This window comes from Aotus nancymaae, unplaced genomic scaffold (assembly GCF_030222135.1).
Source record: "Aotus nancymaae isolate 86718 unplaced genomic scaffold, 86718_ANA_hifiasm-v0.15.2.pri h1tg000032l_0, whole genome shotgun sequence".
Lineage (NCBI taxonomy): Eukaryota > Metazoa > Chordata > Mammalia > Primates > Aotidae > Aotus > Aotus nancymaae.
The window spans coordinates 21,260,757-21,277,066 of NW_026988445.1; the positions used below are offsets into that span (position 1 = coordinate 21,260,757).

At 45.8% G+C, this 16,310-nt stretch overlaps 1 protein-coding gene across 1 annotated transcript in view; it reads right to left on the reverse strand.

The window, feature by feature from the left end:
- Nucleotides 1–16,310, reverse strand: part of NID1 (nidogen 1) — an 85,337-nt gene that overhangs the window by 27,652 nt on the left and 41,375 nt on the right. Inside the window, exons 10-12 of the mRNA XM_064383621.1 lie at nucleotides 9,274–9,399; nucleotides 4,796–4,945; nucleotides 3,643–3,765 (exon numbers count right to left, since the gene is read on the reverse strand). Of these exons, the coding sequence (XP_064239691.1) occupies nucleotides 3,643–3,765; nucleotides 4,796–4,945; nucleotides 9,274–9,399 (399 nt within the window). The remainder of the gene's footprint in view (nucleotides 1–3,642; nucleotides 3,766–4,795; nucleotides 4,946–9,273; nucleotides 9,400–16,310) is intronic.

Below are 16,310 nucleotides of genomic sequence, written 5' to 3' on the forward strand. Positions count from 1 at the left end.
CTCCTGGGCTCAAGCTATTCTCCTGCCTCAGCCTCCCAAGTAGCTGGAATTACAGGCACACGCCACCATGCCTAGCTAATTTTTGTATTTTTAATAGAGCCAGGGTTTCACCACATTGACCAGGCTGGTCTCAAACTCCTGACCTCAGGTGATCCATCTGCCTCAGCCTCCCAAAGTGCTGGGATTACAGGCATGAGCCACCACGCCCAGCCTTCATAAAGTATTTTAGTCATACACAATTTAGAAAAATATGATGAAAATCTCTGTATTCATATTCCGACTGGAATATAAAACAATAGAAACACAAATGTAACCCTTGTGCTGCAGTCTGAATGTTTATGTCCCTCCCAAATTCATATGCTGAAATCCTAACTCCCAAGGTGATGGCATTAGGGGGTGAGGCACCGGGAGGTGACTAGGTCATGAAGGGGGCCCTCATGAATGGCATTAGTGGTGCCCTTATAATAGAGTCCCCAAAGAGGCCCTTGCCCTTTCTACCATGTAAGGACACTGCAGAAAGATGTCTGGCTGTGAACCAGGAAGTGAGCCTTCACCAGACACTCAACTTGTCAGCACGTTGATCTTGGACTTTCCAGCCTTCAGAACTCTGAGAAAAAAGTTTCTGTTGTTTATAAACCCTCAGTCTTGAGGTATTGCTATGGTATTTTGCCATAGCAGCCCTAAACAGACAAAGACACACCATGTATCCCTCCCCAATCCCAGTTCCCTCTCTTCCATTAGAGATGTAACCTCTATCCTAAACTTTTCATTTCTCATTCACTATGCAGATTGTAGTTTTCTTATGTGTGTACATTACATAACACATGTAGGTTTCTTTCCACGTAGGCTTATATTTTATACACATGGGGCCATGCTATACATATCCTTTTACAATTTCTTTTGCTCAACATTATGTTTTTGAGACTTACCCATGAACTCTAGTTCATTCATTTTAACTGCTTTCTGTTATTTCATTGTATGGATTATATCAAAAGTCATCTGTTCCTTCCTCCTGTTTGCAGTCATTTCAATTTTTTTCTATTACAAACAATATGCAATGAACATTCTTACACGTTTCTAGTGCAGGCTGTCTCCGGTATATAACCAAATGTTAAACTTCTTAAGGGAACAAAATCAAATCTATAAACAATCCTGGCAAGCAGCCCTGATTGGTTTTATCTTTGTCCCATCTTTAGATCCCAGCCTACAGGTCTGGATCTGTTTCTGTTTAGTCAACAGAGCTTTCAAGAGGGGACAAAGAGTCAAGTTAAAAAAACAACCAAAATTTGAAACATCTGCTTCTCTTTAAGCTGGAGATGTGAAGCAAGTCTAAGGAAATAATGAATATTAGTCATTTTTAATAGTAGCTGGAATGTCTTGACTCAAACAATCATAAACTCTTCTCTATGTAACCTACCCATTAAAATCTATGGGAAGTGGTATTTGTTCCCATAATTTCAGGAACAAAAGGTTGCCTTGCCTGGGTTTATCTAAGCCAAGAGACAGCAAACTGTTCCTGTCAAGAGTCACATAGCAGGCTGTTTATACATTTTTTTTTTTTTTTTTTTTTGAGACAGGATGTCACTCTGTCACCCAGGCTGGGGTGTAGTGGAGTGATCTCGGCTCATTGCAGCCTCGATCTCCCTGGCTCAGGCAATCTTCCCACCTCAGACCCTCCAGTAGCTGGGACTACAGGTGTGCCGCATGACACCCAGCTAATTTTTGTATTTTTTGTAGAAACAGGGTCTCGTGGCCGGGCGCGGTGGCTCAAGCGTGTAATCCCAGCACTTTGGGAGGCCGAGTCGGGTGGATCACAAGGTCAAGAGATCGAGACCATCCTGGTCAACATGGTGAAACCCCATCTCTACTAATACAAAAAATTAGCTGGGCATGGTGGCGCGTGCCTGTAATCCCAGCTACTCAGGAGGCTGAGGCAGGAGAATTGCCTGAACCCAGGAGGCGGAGGTTGTGGTGAGCCGAGATTGTGCCATTGCACTCCAGCCTGGGTATCAAGAGCGAAACTCCGTCTCAAAAAAAAAAAAAAGAAAGAAAGAAACAGGGTCTCGTTATGTTGCCCAGGCCAGTCTCTCAAACTCCTGAACTCAAGCAATCTGTCCACCTTGGCCTCCCAAAATGCTAGGATTACAGGTGAGAGCCCAGGGCGCCCAGCCTATTTATGCTTTTTATACTTTGCAGGGCTTACAGTCTCTGTCACAACTACTGAACTCTGCTCTGCTTTTGTAACATGAAAGCAGCCACAGACTATACATAAGCATGGCTGTGTTCCAATAAAACTTTATTTACAAAAACCAGACAGCCAGATTTGGCCCATGGGCCGTAGTTTGCTAACCCCTATTTTAAGCAGAAGAAAATAATTCAGACTAACAACATGTGCTATTACACATTAAAATTTAACTCTTAATCTGATATTTTCTCCTTTTTGATTGACAACTATTCTAAAAACTAGTCTTAGTGAGAGTGAGGATAAACAAATATTTTCAAATGCTGTTGTAGGAATGAACTGGTGCATTCATTTATTTCTTCAACAGCTGTAAATAGCTGTGAGCCCCACCATATACCAAATTCTCCACTGGCTGCTGGAAACATACAAATATAAAGTGTATATGCACCACCCTCCATGAGCTCACAGGTCCTCAGTGGGCTCACAGGCTAGTGAAGGGGATGGTTACTTAAACAGTTTTCCTTTTTTTTTTTTTTTTAGACATAGTCTCGCTCTGTTGCCCAGGCTGGAGTGCAGTGGCGTGATCTCAGCTCACTGCAACCTCCGCCTCCCGGGTTCAAGCAATTCCCTGCCTCAGCCTCCCGAGTAGCTGGGATTACAGGTGCCGATCGCCATGCCCAGCTAATTTGTGTATTTTTAGTAGAGATGGGGTTTCACCATCTTGGCCAGGCTGGTCTTGAACTCCTGACCTTGTGATCACCGCCTTGGCCTCCCAAAGTGCTGAGATTACAGACATGAGCCACTGCGTCCAACCTATTTAAATAGTTTTTAACTGCTTAAAAAGTGATCAGATGAAAATATCTACTTATCTCTAATTGAAAACATTTATAGTGGCATGAATACATCTGACCAACAACAGCAGCAGTAATGAAAAATAAATAATAAAATTGGTTAACTCCCGTCTAAGGTGTCAATGATATTCTTTTTTTTTTTGAGGCAGTCTGACTCTGTCACCCAGGCTAGAGTGCAGTAGCACTATCTTACCTCACTGAAACCTCCACCTCCGAGGTTCTAGCGATTCTCATGCCTCAGCCTCCTGAGTAGCTGGGATGACAGGCATGAGCCACCACGACTGACTAATTTTTGCGTTTTTAGTAGAGAGGGGGTTTTACCATGTTGGACAGGCTGGTCTCGAACTCCTGACCTCAGGTGACCCACCCGCCTTGGCCTCCCCACCCGCCTTGGCCTCCCAAAGTACTGGGATTACAGGCAATGTTCCCACCTGATGTTCTACCATTTCAAAGAGTGAAGTCCATGCTCTGATCTCCCACCTCAACAAGCCTTAGAACTCTCCACGGAGCCTCCTACTTTCCCACCTCACCTTCTCTCCCAGGGTCACATGCTCTGGATTCATGGATAGGGCAATGGGCTACCAATTCCCAAATGTCCCACCACCTTACCTCCGGGCACGCAACGGAAGCCATCTCCCTGATAACCGGGTTTGCACTGGCATGTGAAGGAGCCTGGGGTGTTGTAGCAGAAGGCGTCTGGGTGACATCGGCTTGGCTGACATTCATCCACATCTGTAAAACAGCCACCAGGCCCAGGGACAATGAGATTTCTTTCAGAATTCTCAATAATTTAAACCACTTACTCAAATCTATGGGAACCTGCTTCTGATCGGGAATAGTAATTCAAAACTTGCTAAACATTAACTATCAAGTCACTACTCCCCAGTTTCTATCTGTTGCACTTACAAATGTGTTTCACTTTGGCAACGTTTCCAAGAAAAATGTTTTCGTCAAGCTTACACCAGGGGAAAAGATAGGATTTACGTGCATTATAAAACAATCTCTCCTGTCATTAATGAGAGCTTCAAAAATGTCTGAGTGTTTGCTAACAGATTATTAAGTACTTGACAGAAAACCCTCAGCAACAAGAAAAAATTCTCATGTTCAGTAATAAAGAGAAAGTATCTCAGAAATTATCATCTATCTTAGTTGGGACTTTTTAGAAATGCTCTATGGTATAATATTAAGTACTTTTGCAAACCCAGAGACTCAGGGTGCTCCGTTCATGGGTTATCTTACCTACAATTACCTGTAAGAGCACCCTGGCAGCCAGCGAGCTCATGTCTGAAGGAATTCTATTAAGTCATTTATTCTTTGACTCTGCAGTCATCTATTCAATATGAGAACTTTGCTTTTTTGAAGGAGAAGATTAGAACAAGCCAGACGAATGACTATATATTAATAAATCTTATTAAATGAAAGGATGGACATTAAGCTCCATGCATGTCCTCCACATAAAAGGACAGTTTGTCTCTTTGTGAAAGACAGAAAATATCCCCACTTCCTCGCAGACAGCTAGTATCTAATTGTCGCCTGAATGAACTAGTCACCTAGAACAAAATAGTCACCAATGAGAACAGCCCCCAAAAGAAAATATGTAGTTCAAACTACTAGAAAGACATAAAAAGCAACTCATTTACTCAGTGGAGATGACAGAATTCTTTCTTGTATTTGGGAGTCAGTTGGTAATTAGCACATGGTAAATACCACCTAGGAAACTTTCTCAGGTTACACGCAGGGGAAAGTCAGAGCAATCACACACCTTGGCAGGCTCGGCCATCCCCAGAAAAGCCTGGCAAACAGGAACAGGTGTAGGAGGAGCCTCCTGTGTAGACACACCGGGCCCGCTGGGGTATGTCGCAGTCATGTAGGCCAGTTGCACAGTAGTTGATGGGGCGCTGGTCCACGACAGCTTCAGAACAAAAGGTTGATGTACTGTCTTAGGAAGAAAGTCCCCTGAGCGGGCTATGTGTCCCTCCCAGCTCTATAAAGAGGACCCATGCCTGGACCCCAGACCTCCAGGCACATCCATAGTCTTCAGCCCCCACCCTTCACTACCACTGCTTTCATTGTTTCTTCCCACCTGGGTTCTGCCACTGATGGGTCTTGGCTGACTGACACCGCAGTTGGTCATTCTGACTGGCTTGACCTCAGTTTCATGCTGGGGCTCTGTCTGAGGCCACTCTCCAAACCAGATCCCCAACATGGGTCCCCAGGACCCAACTTTCCCTTCATCTGGATGGGGGGGGTGGGACATCTGCAGATGCCACACTTCTGATGGCAGCTCTGTTGAGACTGCTTGGAGGGAAGGAGCTGAGACTTCCACGTGGCATTCAGCCTTGGCCCACCCTGGACAGGTGGAACATTCACTACAAATGCCCAAGTCAGTCACCCACTTGCCACCAAGGAAGGGAAAATAAGTGTTTACAAGGCAGGGAGACAGATATGGTCAGAAGACTGTGGGCCTTTGGAGTGGGCAGCCCTGGTATGTACCAGGTACACGTGGGTCAACCACATGGCCTTAGATAAATCGCGTAATTCTCAGATCCTTGGGTTCTTCCCCCTCCACCGCCCCCACCCCCTCTCTCTCTTTTTCTTTGTCTCTCTGCACTTAAGGTAGGACAAACTGAAATCAATCTTAGGAAGACTCATGGAGGAGAAACAAGTCCTCTTTCATCTGGGATAATCCAACTACCGAAAGCCTGCTGGGAGGGAAAGATTTCTGTGCTGACATTGCGAGGATGGGACTCTGTCCTGGCTCTTAGCGCTTTCGGAAAATCAGAAGCAAATGGCGCTTTAGGAACCCCAGAGTAACTGAACTAGCCATTGAAAATCACCCTGTAGACCTCAACACTTGCCTTCCATCTGAGGCAACAGCACAAGATGGGGCATTATCAGCTAGCCTCTGTGAGTTCCATGAGTTCCATCATCAGGACCCTTAAGAGAATCACAGTCCCATCTACTGGCCTCTCTGTGCTTGGCATACTGGAAGTTAACTGCTGCAGCCGTGGCCTAAGCCTGGCCCTGTTCTTGCCTCAAGAGGAGGGCATGGCACTGTGCCTGCACCAAGATGCCCCGGGGAGGTGTACATAGGACCTCAATCCACCACACTCCATATGCCAGCCCAGTGTCACAGGGCTATGTCCATTCAGAGGGGTGTCTACGTCTTCACATCAAGGTGACTTAAGGGCAAGCCGAGGCCCATCTTTCCTTCACAAAGACACGTTTTGCACATTTCAATTAACTGCAAAAGTTGGTACCCGGTGGAAAAGAGATTCATGAGAAAATGCCAAAGATGGAAGTCCACAAACATTGCTTCCCCGATAATGGATACCAATCCTCATGAAAAGAGAATTCCCCCGGGCCAGCCCACGTGACCTGCCTGAGCCCCCAGCCCCTCACAGTTGGCAGGGCACACCTTGCCCTGTTTCTATCCTCACCTAGCCCCGTTCTGATCTGCAGGGTAACCTTCCCAGTGCAGGCTTCCCACGTAGAACACTGTTTCAACAAGGAATTCCAGGAGAGACGGAATGACCACTCAATTACTCAGTGACAAGCCAGAGTTATTTCTCTGAATGCATGCAGGCAGACTTGGTTCTACAGTGATCTTTCTCTCTGCACAGTGAGTCTCAAAGGAGTCAATTAAAAGGGTTGAAGGTGTTCTCCCTCAAATATGTAGGCTGGGCACGGTGGCTCACGCCTATAATCCCAGCACTTTGGGAGGCCGAGGTAGGTGGTTCACCTGAGGTCAGGAGCTCGAGACCACCCTGAAGAACATGGTGAAACCATGTCTCTACTAAAAATGCAAAAATTAGCCAGGTGTGGTGGTGCACACCTGTAGTCCCAGATAATCAAGAGACTGAGGCAGGAGAATCACTTGAACCTGGGAGGCAGAGATCGTGCAGGTTGCAGTGAGCTGAGATCGTGCCACAGCACTCTAGCCTGGGCAACAGAACAAGACTCTGTCTCCAAAATAAAATAAGTGAGGTTGATCTCATAGAAATAAAAAGTGGAAGAGAGGATACTAGAGGCTGAGAAGAGTAGGGGGAAGGGAGGGAAAGGGAGAGATTTATTAAAGACTACAAAATTACAGCTCAAAAGGAATAAGTTCTAGTGTTCTATACCACTGTAGGATGACTACAGTTAACAAAAATATTAAAATATTATATAGTTTCCAATAGCTAGAAGGAGCATACTGAATGTTCCCGACACAAAGAAATGATAAATGTTTGAGATGATGGGTATGTTAATTACCCCGTGTGATCAGTGTACATTATATGCATTAACACATCACTGCGTGTACTGTATGTACAATTATTACGTGTCAGTTAAAATATATACATTTTTTTAAAGGGGTGAAGAGTCAAACAGAATGGAATTGCCCAGAGACCTACAGGCAGTGGGAGAATCAAGAAACCTCAGGAGGCCAGGTCTCGGAACAGAACGGTCATCTGGTGGTGTTCACACTTGTTTCTGAGCAACGGAATCCTTTATTAAGACAAAAATCCTGCTGAGAATTTTACATATTAAAAAATAGGAAGCCAGTGTGTTGGCTCACACCTGTAATCCCAGCACTTTGGTAGGCCGAGGTGGTGGAATCACTTGAGGTTAGGAGTTCGAGACCAGCCTAGCCAACATGGCGAAACCCCGACTCTATTAAAAATACAAAAATTAGCTGGGTGTGGTGGTGGCCACCTATAATCCCAGCTATTCAGCAGGCTGAGACAGGAGAATCACTTGAATCCAGGAGGCGGAGATTGCCGTGAGCCAAGATCGCACCATTGCACTCCAGCCTGGGCAACAAGAGCAAAACTCCATCTCAAAAAAAAAAAGGAAGGCTAGAGGTCAGGGGAGAGGACAAGAGCCTGCCCACAGCTTGCCTGTGTCCCCCTTGGCAGCTCCTGAGGCACCTCCAAGAGCTCCATGGGTCCCAGGAAACCAATGATCCAGTCTAATTACCTCATTTTACAGACGAGGAACTGAGGCCCAGAGAGGTTGCCTTCCTGAAAAGTAAATGTCTGAAGCAGACATTTGCACAGTTCCTGCCTTGCACCCCCCCGCCCCTTCAGTGAGTGTGGACATCAGGAATGACTGGATCCAGAAACCCAGGTCACCATGCTCCATTACCCAAGCTTGAGCTGAAGTGTAATGTACATGGTATGGCCATTAAAATTAAACTTTTGAATCTCCTTAACCTCAAAAAGCAGAGAAAGAAATCAGGCCAAATACACAGAAACTGATGTTCTCTACTGAGGAAAAAAAAAAAAAAGAAGTTAACTTTAGCAGAGTGAAAATCTCAACTCTGTGCAAAGGGGACTGGCCTCCCTGAGCTCACAGATGTTTGGGTCACACTCAAAATATGAGAACTGCCTGTTCCCTCCCATCCTCAAGACACCACCTCACCCCAGGACCTTGGCAGCCTTACCCAAGCTTTGAGACAGAGCAAAAAGAAAACATTCTAGGGTTTAGTGAACAGTGAGGAAGAGGCAAGAAGATGGTTTGCTGATATGAAACAAGAGGAGTCTGTTTTAAGTTGGGAAGACATGTTGAGTTCAGATGCCTGTTTGACGCGTCACGCTCCAGACCTGGAAACACGCTGTCCCTGGCCGTTCAAGAGTCTTGAATGACCAGGTCAAAGTGCAGCAGCAGGAAAAAGAGGAAAAATACAATCTGGCTGTGTGTGGCTGGCCCATCAGCAGCAGCACCAAAATCATCATTCAACAAGAGCATAATTAGCCTAATAGCCGCAATTATCTCAATAAGGATAAGAAATTATGCTGCTGCTCGTGGTTGGTAAAATTAAAATCCATAAATAGAATGACCCCAATTGGAATTTTAGATGTAACTCAGGTAGAATTCAATCTAAGATAGGTAACGAAACAAAGGTACCTAGAAGGTGGTCCTTCAATATGAATCCCAAAGCTACTAATTACTGGGAGAAACATGTCTCATACCTTTATAGTTATTAAAAGCCTAATGAAAGTGATGAAAAGAAGTTTATAAGAAGCGGATGTAACGCAGAAGCTTGCAACAGGGGCGATGGTATTACTGCTGTAGGCAATAATGTTGCGTACTCCTTGTACTTATGGCAGGGGCTAAGTCTGATTCATCTTTGTAAACTGCCCTTCCCAGCACCTTCCAAAGTTGGCCAGACTCATTTTACCTGGGACCAGACATTTTGTACAAGAGCTAATGCATAGCATGTGAATAATGCTGTGGAAAGTTACCTGGAGAACTTACCTACACACTTCCCCTCGTCTGAAAACTGGTAGCCCTCCACACACTCGCAGCGGAAAGTTCCTGGGTGATTATTGCAGATTGCGTTGCTCCCACACACTGAGGGTTGTTCTGAACATTCATCAATATCTGCAGCAAATTTTTTTTAATGCAGACTTTTTAAAACCTCTTCAAACATTACTGACTATAATAGTAGTTTCACCTAAGAATAGATCAATTTTAAAACAATTTTTTCTTTTTTTCTTGTTTTCTTGTTTTTTTTTTTTCCAAGATGGAGTCTTGCTCTGTCACCTAGAACTGGAGTACAATGGTGTGATCTCAGCTCACTGCAACCTCCACCTCTCGGGTTCAAGCAATTCTCCTGCCTCAGCCTCCCAAGTAGCTGGGATTACAGGTGCATGCCACCACGCCTGGCTAATTTTTGTATTTTTGGTAGAGACAGGGTTTCACCATGTTGGCCAGGGTGGTCTCAAACTCTGGACCTCGTGATCCACCCGCCTCAGCCTCCCAAAATGCTGGGATTACAGGCGTGAGCCATCAGACCCAGCCTAAAAGTAGCGTTAAATATAATTTTTGTCTGTGCATAACCTGAGAGAGTGATCCCCAAACCCTTCTCCTATGGAAATGTGTGCTTCCCCTACCTCTCCTGGAGTTAATTGTTGAGCCTGGGGCCCCTGAACATGGGTCTCTCCCATTAGATTGGCAAATACGTGTTATAAGGACACAGAGACTCATCTTTGGACTCTGAATATTGAGAGTCTCTGAATATTAAATATACTCTCAAGCCCTAAACTTGAGAGTATATTTAAATATGCTGTTATTTAAAAATAGTACTTTCTCCATTACAGTTACAAAGAAAAGTTGAACAATTTAAAGCTTAATTGTGAAATTTTGAATATTATCTATGGCTTAATGGACTAAAAGGAAAGTCATTCATTCATGAGACTGTAAATGAACTAGGAGAGTGATGTCCTTCTTTATGTCAATACTATAGCCACCATCACAGGGTAACGTGGAACAAACAAACATAGGCTTTGGAGGCGGACATAGCAGGGTTCAGATCCTGCTTCCTTTCGCTACTAACTTGTGTGGCCTTGGGCAAGTTACCCAACCACTCAGCCTCAGTTTCCCATTTGGTAAATAAGAATAATAATATTCATCTTGAGGGTTCTTCTGTGGATTATGGAAAATGGATGTAGGCCAGACAAGCACCCAGCAATGCTCCAGACACCCAGCTATTATTATACTAACCAGGGATTCATCCAACACCCCAGCCATGCTGATGAATTTGGCTAACTCTGGGAACACGCCCCTCAGATGGCCTCTAAGCTTTGGAGGCCAGGCTGTGGTTACCACTCTTGTAAAGCTGGTTGGCCCAGGCGATAAACTGAGTGAACCTGTCATTCCCCTGGTTACCTGGCCACTGATGGGTTGAAATAAACAGTTACACAAGGTCCTTCCCATTGCCAACCTCATGCTCAGAGTGTAGACAGCTACTTCTGGCATTTCTAAAACCCTGAGATGTGCATGAAGAGATCTCATAATGGCTGAGACCACACAGCTCTTCCCTACCTCATACATCTCTCTTCCCCATATATCTCTCCCCACCATACAGCTCTTCCCCCCACATACATCTCTTCCCCCCACATACATCTCTTCCCCCCATACATCTCCCCCCCCATACAGCTCTTCTCCCCTCATACATCTCTTCCCCATCTCATACATCTCTCCCCCCGATACAGCTCTTCCCCGCTTCATACATCTCTTCCCCCCACATACAGCTCTTCCCCCCATACATCTCTCCCCCCCATACAGCTCTTCTCCCCTCATACATCTCTTCCCCAGCACTTTCATGTGTATCTTTGATACGTGGGAGTCAAAGCCTCATATGTCCATCCTCAATGGCCCGTCTAGCCAGGCCCTTGTTGGTGAGACAAATGTCCTGCTGGCTTATCGGTCAACATTGCACAAGACAAGCATTCTTGCCGCATCAGCCCCCTAGCTTGTCCCGTACCCAGGGAAATAAATACCTAAACCAAATGCTCTTCAACTTTTAGAGAATATACTGGTATGTGTGTGTTCTGCGACGTGTTTAAGATACAAGGTCTCAGGACGGAACCAGGCACAGCCAGAAGGTTCTGGAACAAAGCCCTTCCCAAAGCAGGCTCTTCTGCAAGCTGGAGCTGGGGGTGGCCGTGGGGGAGAAGTGCATCCAGCATGTGTGGACTTCACAGCTTTATCAATCAGTTGCTGCTCCAACATGGGAGAAAAGGGGCTTCCTGTGTCCACTGCCTCTGTGCTACAACTCTCAGAGGACACTCCCAGCACAGATGTTTGGACACAGTGTACACACTGCGGGGCTCAGTGGCTTAGACGCCATTGCCAAAGCACAAGAGCACAGAGCAGCAGTTTTCAATCGAGAAGGCCGAGCAAAATCATAGGGGAGCTTCTTCAAGTTCCGTTCCTCCCTGGGAACATTTACGGAAGGGGAAGCTGTGTTTTGGAAAAGCTCCTATGTGACCAGGCTCTTCCTCACCCTACCTGAAGAGTTATTGACAAATAGGACCTCAGGGCTGCTGGGATGACGGAGAGGACAGTTCCTTAGCACAACCTCTGCCTCCATGCAGGCTTACACACACAAGCCAGACTAGACGGCACCTTTTTTTTTTTTAAGATGGTGTCTTGCTCTGTCACCCAGGCTAGAATGCAGTGGCACGATCTCAGCTCACTGCAACCTCTGCCTCCCGGGTTCAAGCGATTCTTCTGCCTCAGCCTCCCGAATAGCTGGGACTACAGGTGCATGCCACCACGCCCGGGCTAATTTTTGTTTTTAGTAGAGATGGGGTCTCACTATATTGATGAGGCTGGTCTTGAACTCCTGATGTCGTGATCTGCCCACCTCGGCCTCCCACAGTGCTGGTATTACAGACGCGAGACAACAGCCTTTCTTAAGGGGCAAGACCCTAGCAATTTCCCAGCTAACAGTTCATGGTCCTTGCAGTTTGGAAATTCTTCCTAATGTATAATTTAACTCTTCTTTTCTAGGGCCAGGCATGGGGCTCACACCTGTAATCCGAGCACTCTGTGAGGCCAAGGCGAGTGAATTACCTAAGGTCAGAAGTTCAAGACCAGATTGACCAACATGGTAAAACCCTGTTTCTACTAAAAATACAAACATTAGCCTGTAATCCCAGCTACCTGGGAGGCTGAGGCAGAAGAATCGCTTGAACCCAGGGGGTAGAAGTTGCAGTGAGCCGAGATTGCACCATTGTACTTCTGCCTGAGTGACAGAGCGAGACTCTGTCTCAAAAAAAAAAAAAAAAAAAAAAAATCTGCTCTTCTATAAATTGAAACCAGTACCTTAACCCTTTCTTCAGTGGAAATTGTAAACTGGCAATAACTGTCTCTTATACCACAGTATCTGCTGGAAAATGATTCTTATTCTTCTTACTATTATTATTTTGAGACAGAGTCTCACTCTGTCCCCTAGGCTGGAGTGTAGTGGTGTGATCTTGGCTGACTGCAACCTCCGCCTCCCAAGTTCAAGTGATTCTCCTGCCTCAGCCTCCTGAGTAGCTGGGATTACAGGTGCACGCCACCACGCCCGGCTAATTTTTGTATTTTTAGTAGAGACAGGGTTTCATCATTTTGTCCAGGCTGGTCTTGAACTCCTGACCTTGTTATCTGCCCACCTCAGCCTCCCAAAGTGCTGGGGTTACAGGCACGAGCCACTGCACCTGCCCAGTTATTCTTATTATTTAACATCTGGTCAATCTCTTCTCTGGAAAGAGATTTCCTTTCACAGGGTCACTTTCTAACTCAATAGGAAAATCCTGGATTATTCTTGTCATTACTGCTTCTTTTTTGACTTTTTTAAAGAGTGACTACTTTTCACTTATTTTCAGCAACTCTAAGTTTCTCTAATTTTTCCCTTTTATAAAGGCCTGGCTCTTAGAGGAGAAAAGTCTCATTACTAATTTGCCAAATGCCTTCTACACACTCAACGATTACTCAGTGAGAGATGAGCCAGACTATCTCTACAGGAGCTAACTTGAGAAACATGTGGGCGCCATCCTGCCATGCACCCGACTGAATCACAGAGCTCTGTGCAAGCTTCTCCAAATTACTGCAGGGGTTCACTGTGCGATGTCTCACCAAATCCACCCGTTTGGGTGTCATATACCATCATATCAGCGCTGCACATGCTGAATCACAAAGGCTCATCCTCATTCTCCTCTAACGCACTTCCCAGGTCAAAATAACACATGAAGTGATCTGCTTAATGCAATTTCCTATTTTAAGCCTTGTGTCTGGATGCATTAACACTTCGAGGCACGTTCTAGTGACCCAGAACAATAAGTGTCCCGACTGGGAATGTATCCTCATTCCACAGAGGTAGCAAGTCAGAACAGCCACTCACCACAGGACAAAAGCAAGTCTACATGCGACCACCTGTCTTCCTGGACAAGGATAGCCGAGGATTTTCTAGGATGGTGCAGATTACATAAAGCGTGGCTGGTTGTGCCTTCTGAAGTGAGGCACTCCCATCGTGGCAAGCTCAGGCGCCAAAGGCCGAATTTAGGAGGTCACAGTTCAACAGCAGCAGACTTGGTTACTTCCACGCTTTATTTCTATTCAGGAGGCTCAGGAAGTTGAAGCATCGCTGTGTAATGAGGAGGTGTGGATGGGTTAAGGAGACCCACATGCGCGCTGGCTGTCTTCACAGCCTGGGAGGGCTCCCGTTCACACACACAGATCATGCTGCTTTGAACTGGTTGGAGCCAATTCAGCCATTCAAGGCTGTCAGGGTCTTCACAGGAAATAGTGGGAAACTGAGATTATGGGTGAGTAGGCACTATGTCCCCTCCCCAGCAATAAGTCACTAGGAAGGTGAATCTCAGACTGAATTCTACCACACATACAAAGTTATCAGCAAGCTGGCCAAACATGCAACCCGTACTGTGTGCCCAAGTTCCTGCCCTACAGTAATTCAGACATCCCGACAGCCACCTTGCATGAAAGGTTCACTGGGAGGCAAACACCGCAATGCCCTGAGAGCAGGATCTGCTGACCTTTATGTTACATCAGCATACCAAATCTGCCATTAGCTGGGGCTGCTGGATTCCAGACCTCAGGCATTAGTCCCAAATTCTGAGGCTGCTGGGCTTACAGGCACCTGCCACCACACCCGGCCAGATTTTTTTTTTTTTTTTTGAGACAGAGTTTTGCTCTTGTTGCCCAGGCTGGAGTACAGTGGTGCAATCTCAGCTCACTGCAACCTCCACCTCCCAGGTTCCAGCAATTCTCCTGCTTTAGCCTCCCGAATAGCTGGGGTTAAGGCATGCACCACCACACCTGATTAATTTTGTATTTTCAGTAGAGATGGATTTTCTCCATGTTGGTCAGGTTGATCTGAAACTCCCAATCTCAGGTGATCCACCTGCATTGGCCTCCCAAAGTGCTGGGATTACAGGCATGAGCCACCATGCCTGGCCCTGCTTGCCAGATTCTTATACCTTGGTCAAGCAAGGGATCTGTCCATTTTTCTGGCTGTCCATTTTTCTGGCCAGCTGTACGTGAGCACACTACTCATCCCACCAGGGAATCTTACTTCTAGCATTCCTCACACTCATTAGTGAGCCCTCTCACTAACTGCAGACTTAGGTAGCACCGCTTGAAGCATCCACTACCCTTGGTAGTGGACTAACTTCTTTTTGGTAGTAGATTAAAATTCAGTAACAAACACATAAATACCAAGCTGCCTACATGAAAATATTTGAACTTAAGTTATAAATAATAAAATAACTGCAATTAGAAGATGGAGTAATACAGACACTTGAGTCAGAGGCTTGTGTTCAAATACCATTTGTCATGGCTCACTTTAATGAGCCTCAGTTTTCTCATCTACAAGGAAAGAACGTTCAGAGGCTGAGGCAAGTGGATCGCTTGAGCCCAGGAGTTTGGGCAACCAGCCTGGGCAACATGGCAAAACCCCAGCTGTACAAAAGATACAAAATTAGCCAGGCATGGTGGGACACCTGTGGTCCCAGCTACTTGGGAGGCTGAGGCAGGAGGATCACCTGAGCTCAGGAGGTGGAGGCTGCAGTGAGCCAAGATCATGCCACTGTACTTCAGCAGCAACAGAGTGAGACCCTGTCTCAAAAACGATAGAAAGAAAAGAAACTAAAATAAACAGATGAATAGAAGAATGAAACTCACACTCATTAGGATGGCCTCTTTTTTGTTGTTGTTCTGGAGATGGAGTCTTACTCTCAACCAGGCTGGAGTATAGTGGCGTAATCTCGGCTCATTGCAATCTCTGCCTCCTGGGCTCAAGCAATTCTCCTGTCTCAGCCTCTCAAGTAGCTGGGATTACAGGCACCTGCCACCACACCTGGCTAATTTTTGTATTTTAGTAGAGATGGGGTTTCACCATGTTGGCCAGGCTGGTCTCAAACTCCTGACCTCAAATTATCTGTCTGCCTTGGCCTCCCAAAGTGCTGGGATTACAAGCATGAGCCACTGTGCCCGTCCCCCTATTTAAAAAAAAAAAAAACAGAAAACAAGTGTTTTCAAGGATATGGTGAAATTGAAACGCTTGTGCAACTGTAGGTGGGAATATAACATGGTGCAGTCACTGTGAAAAACACTATGGTAGTTTCTCGAAAAATTAAAGATAGAAAGGCCAGGCACAGCAGCTCATGCCTGTAATCCCAGCACTTTGGGAGACCAAGGTGGGTGGATCACCTGAGGTCCGGAGTTCAAGACCAGCCTGGCCAACATGGCGAAACCTCGTCTCTACTAAAAATTTAAAAATTAGCTAGGTGTGGTAGCAAGCACCTGTCATCCCAGCTACTCAGGAGACTGAGGCAGGAGAATCACTTGAGCCCGGGAGGCAGAGGCTGCAGTGGGCCAAGATCACACCATTGCTTTCCAGCCTGGGAGACAGAGCAAGACTCTCTCTCTCTCTCTCTCACACACACACACAAAAATTAAAGCTAGAATTACCATATGATTCAGCATCCCACTTTTGAATATAT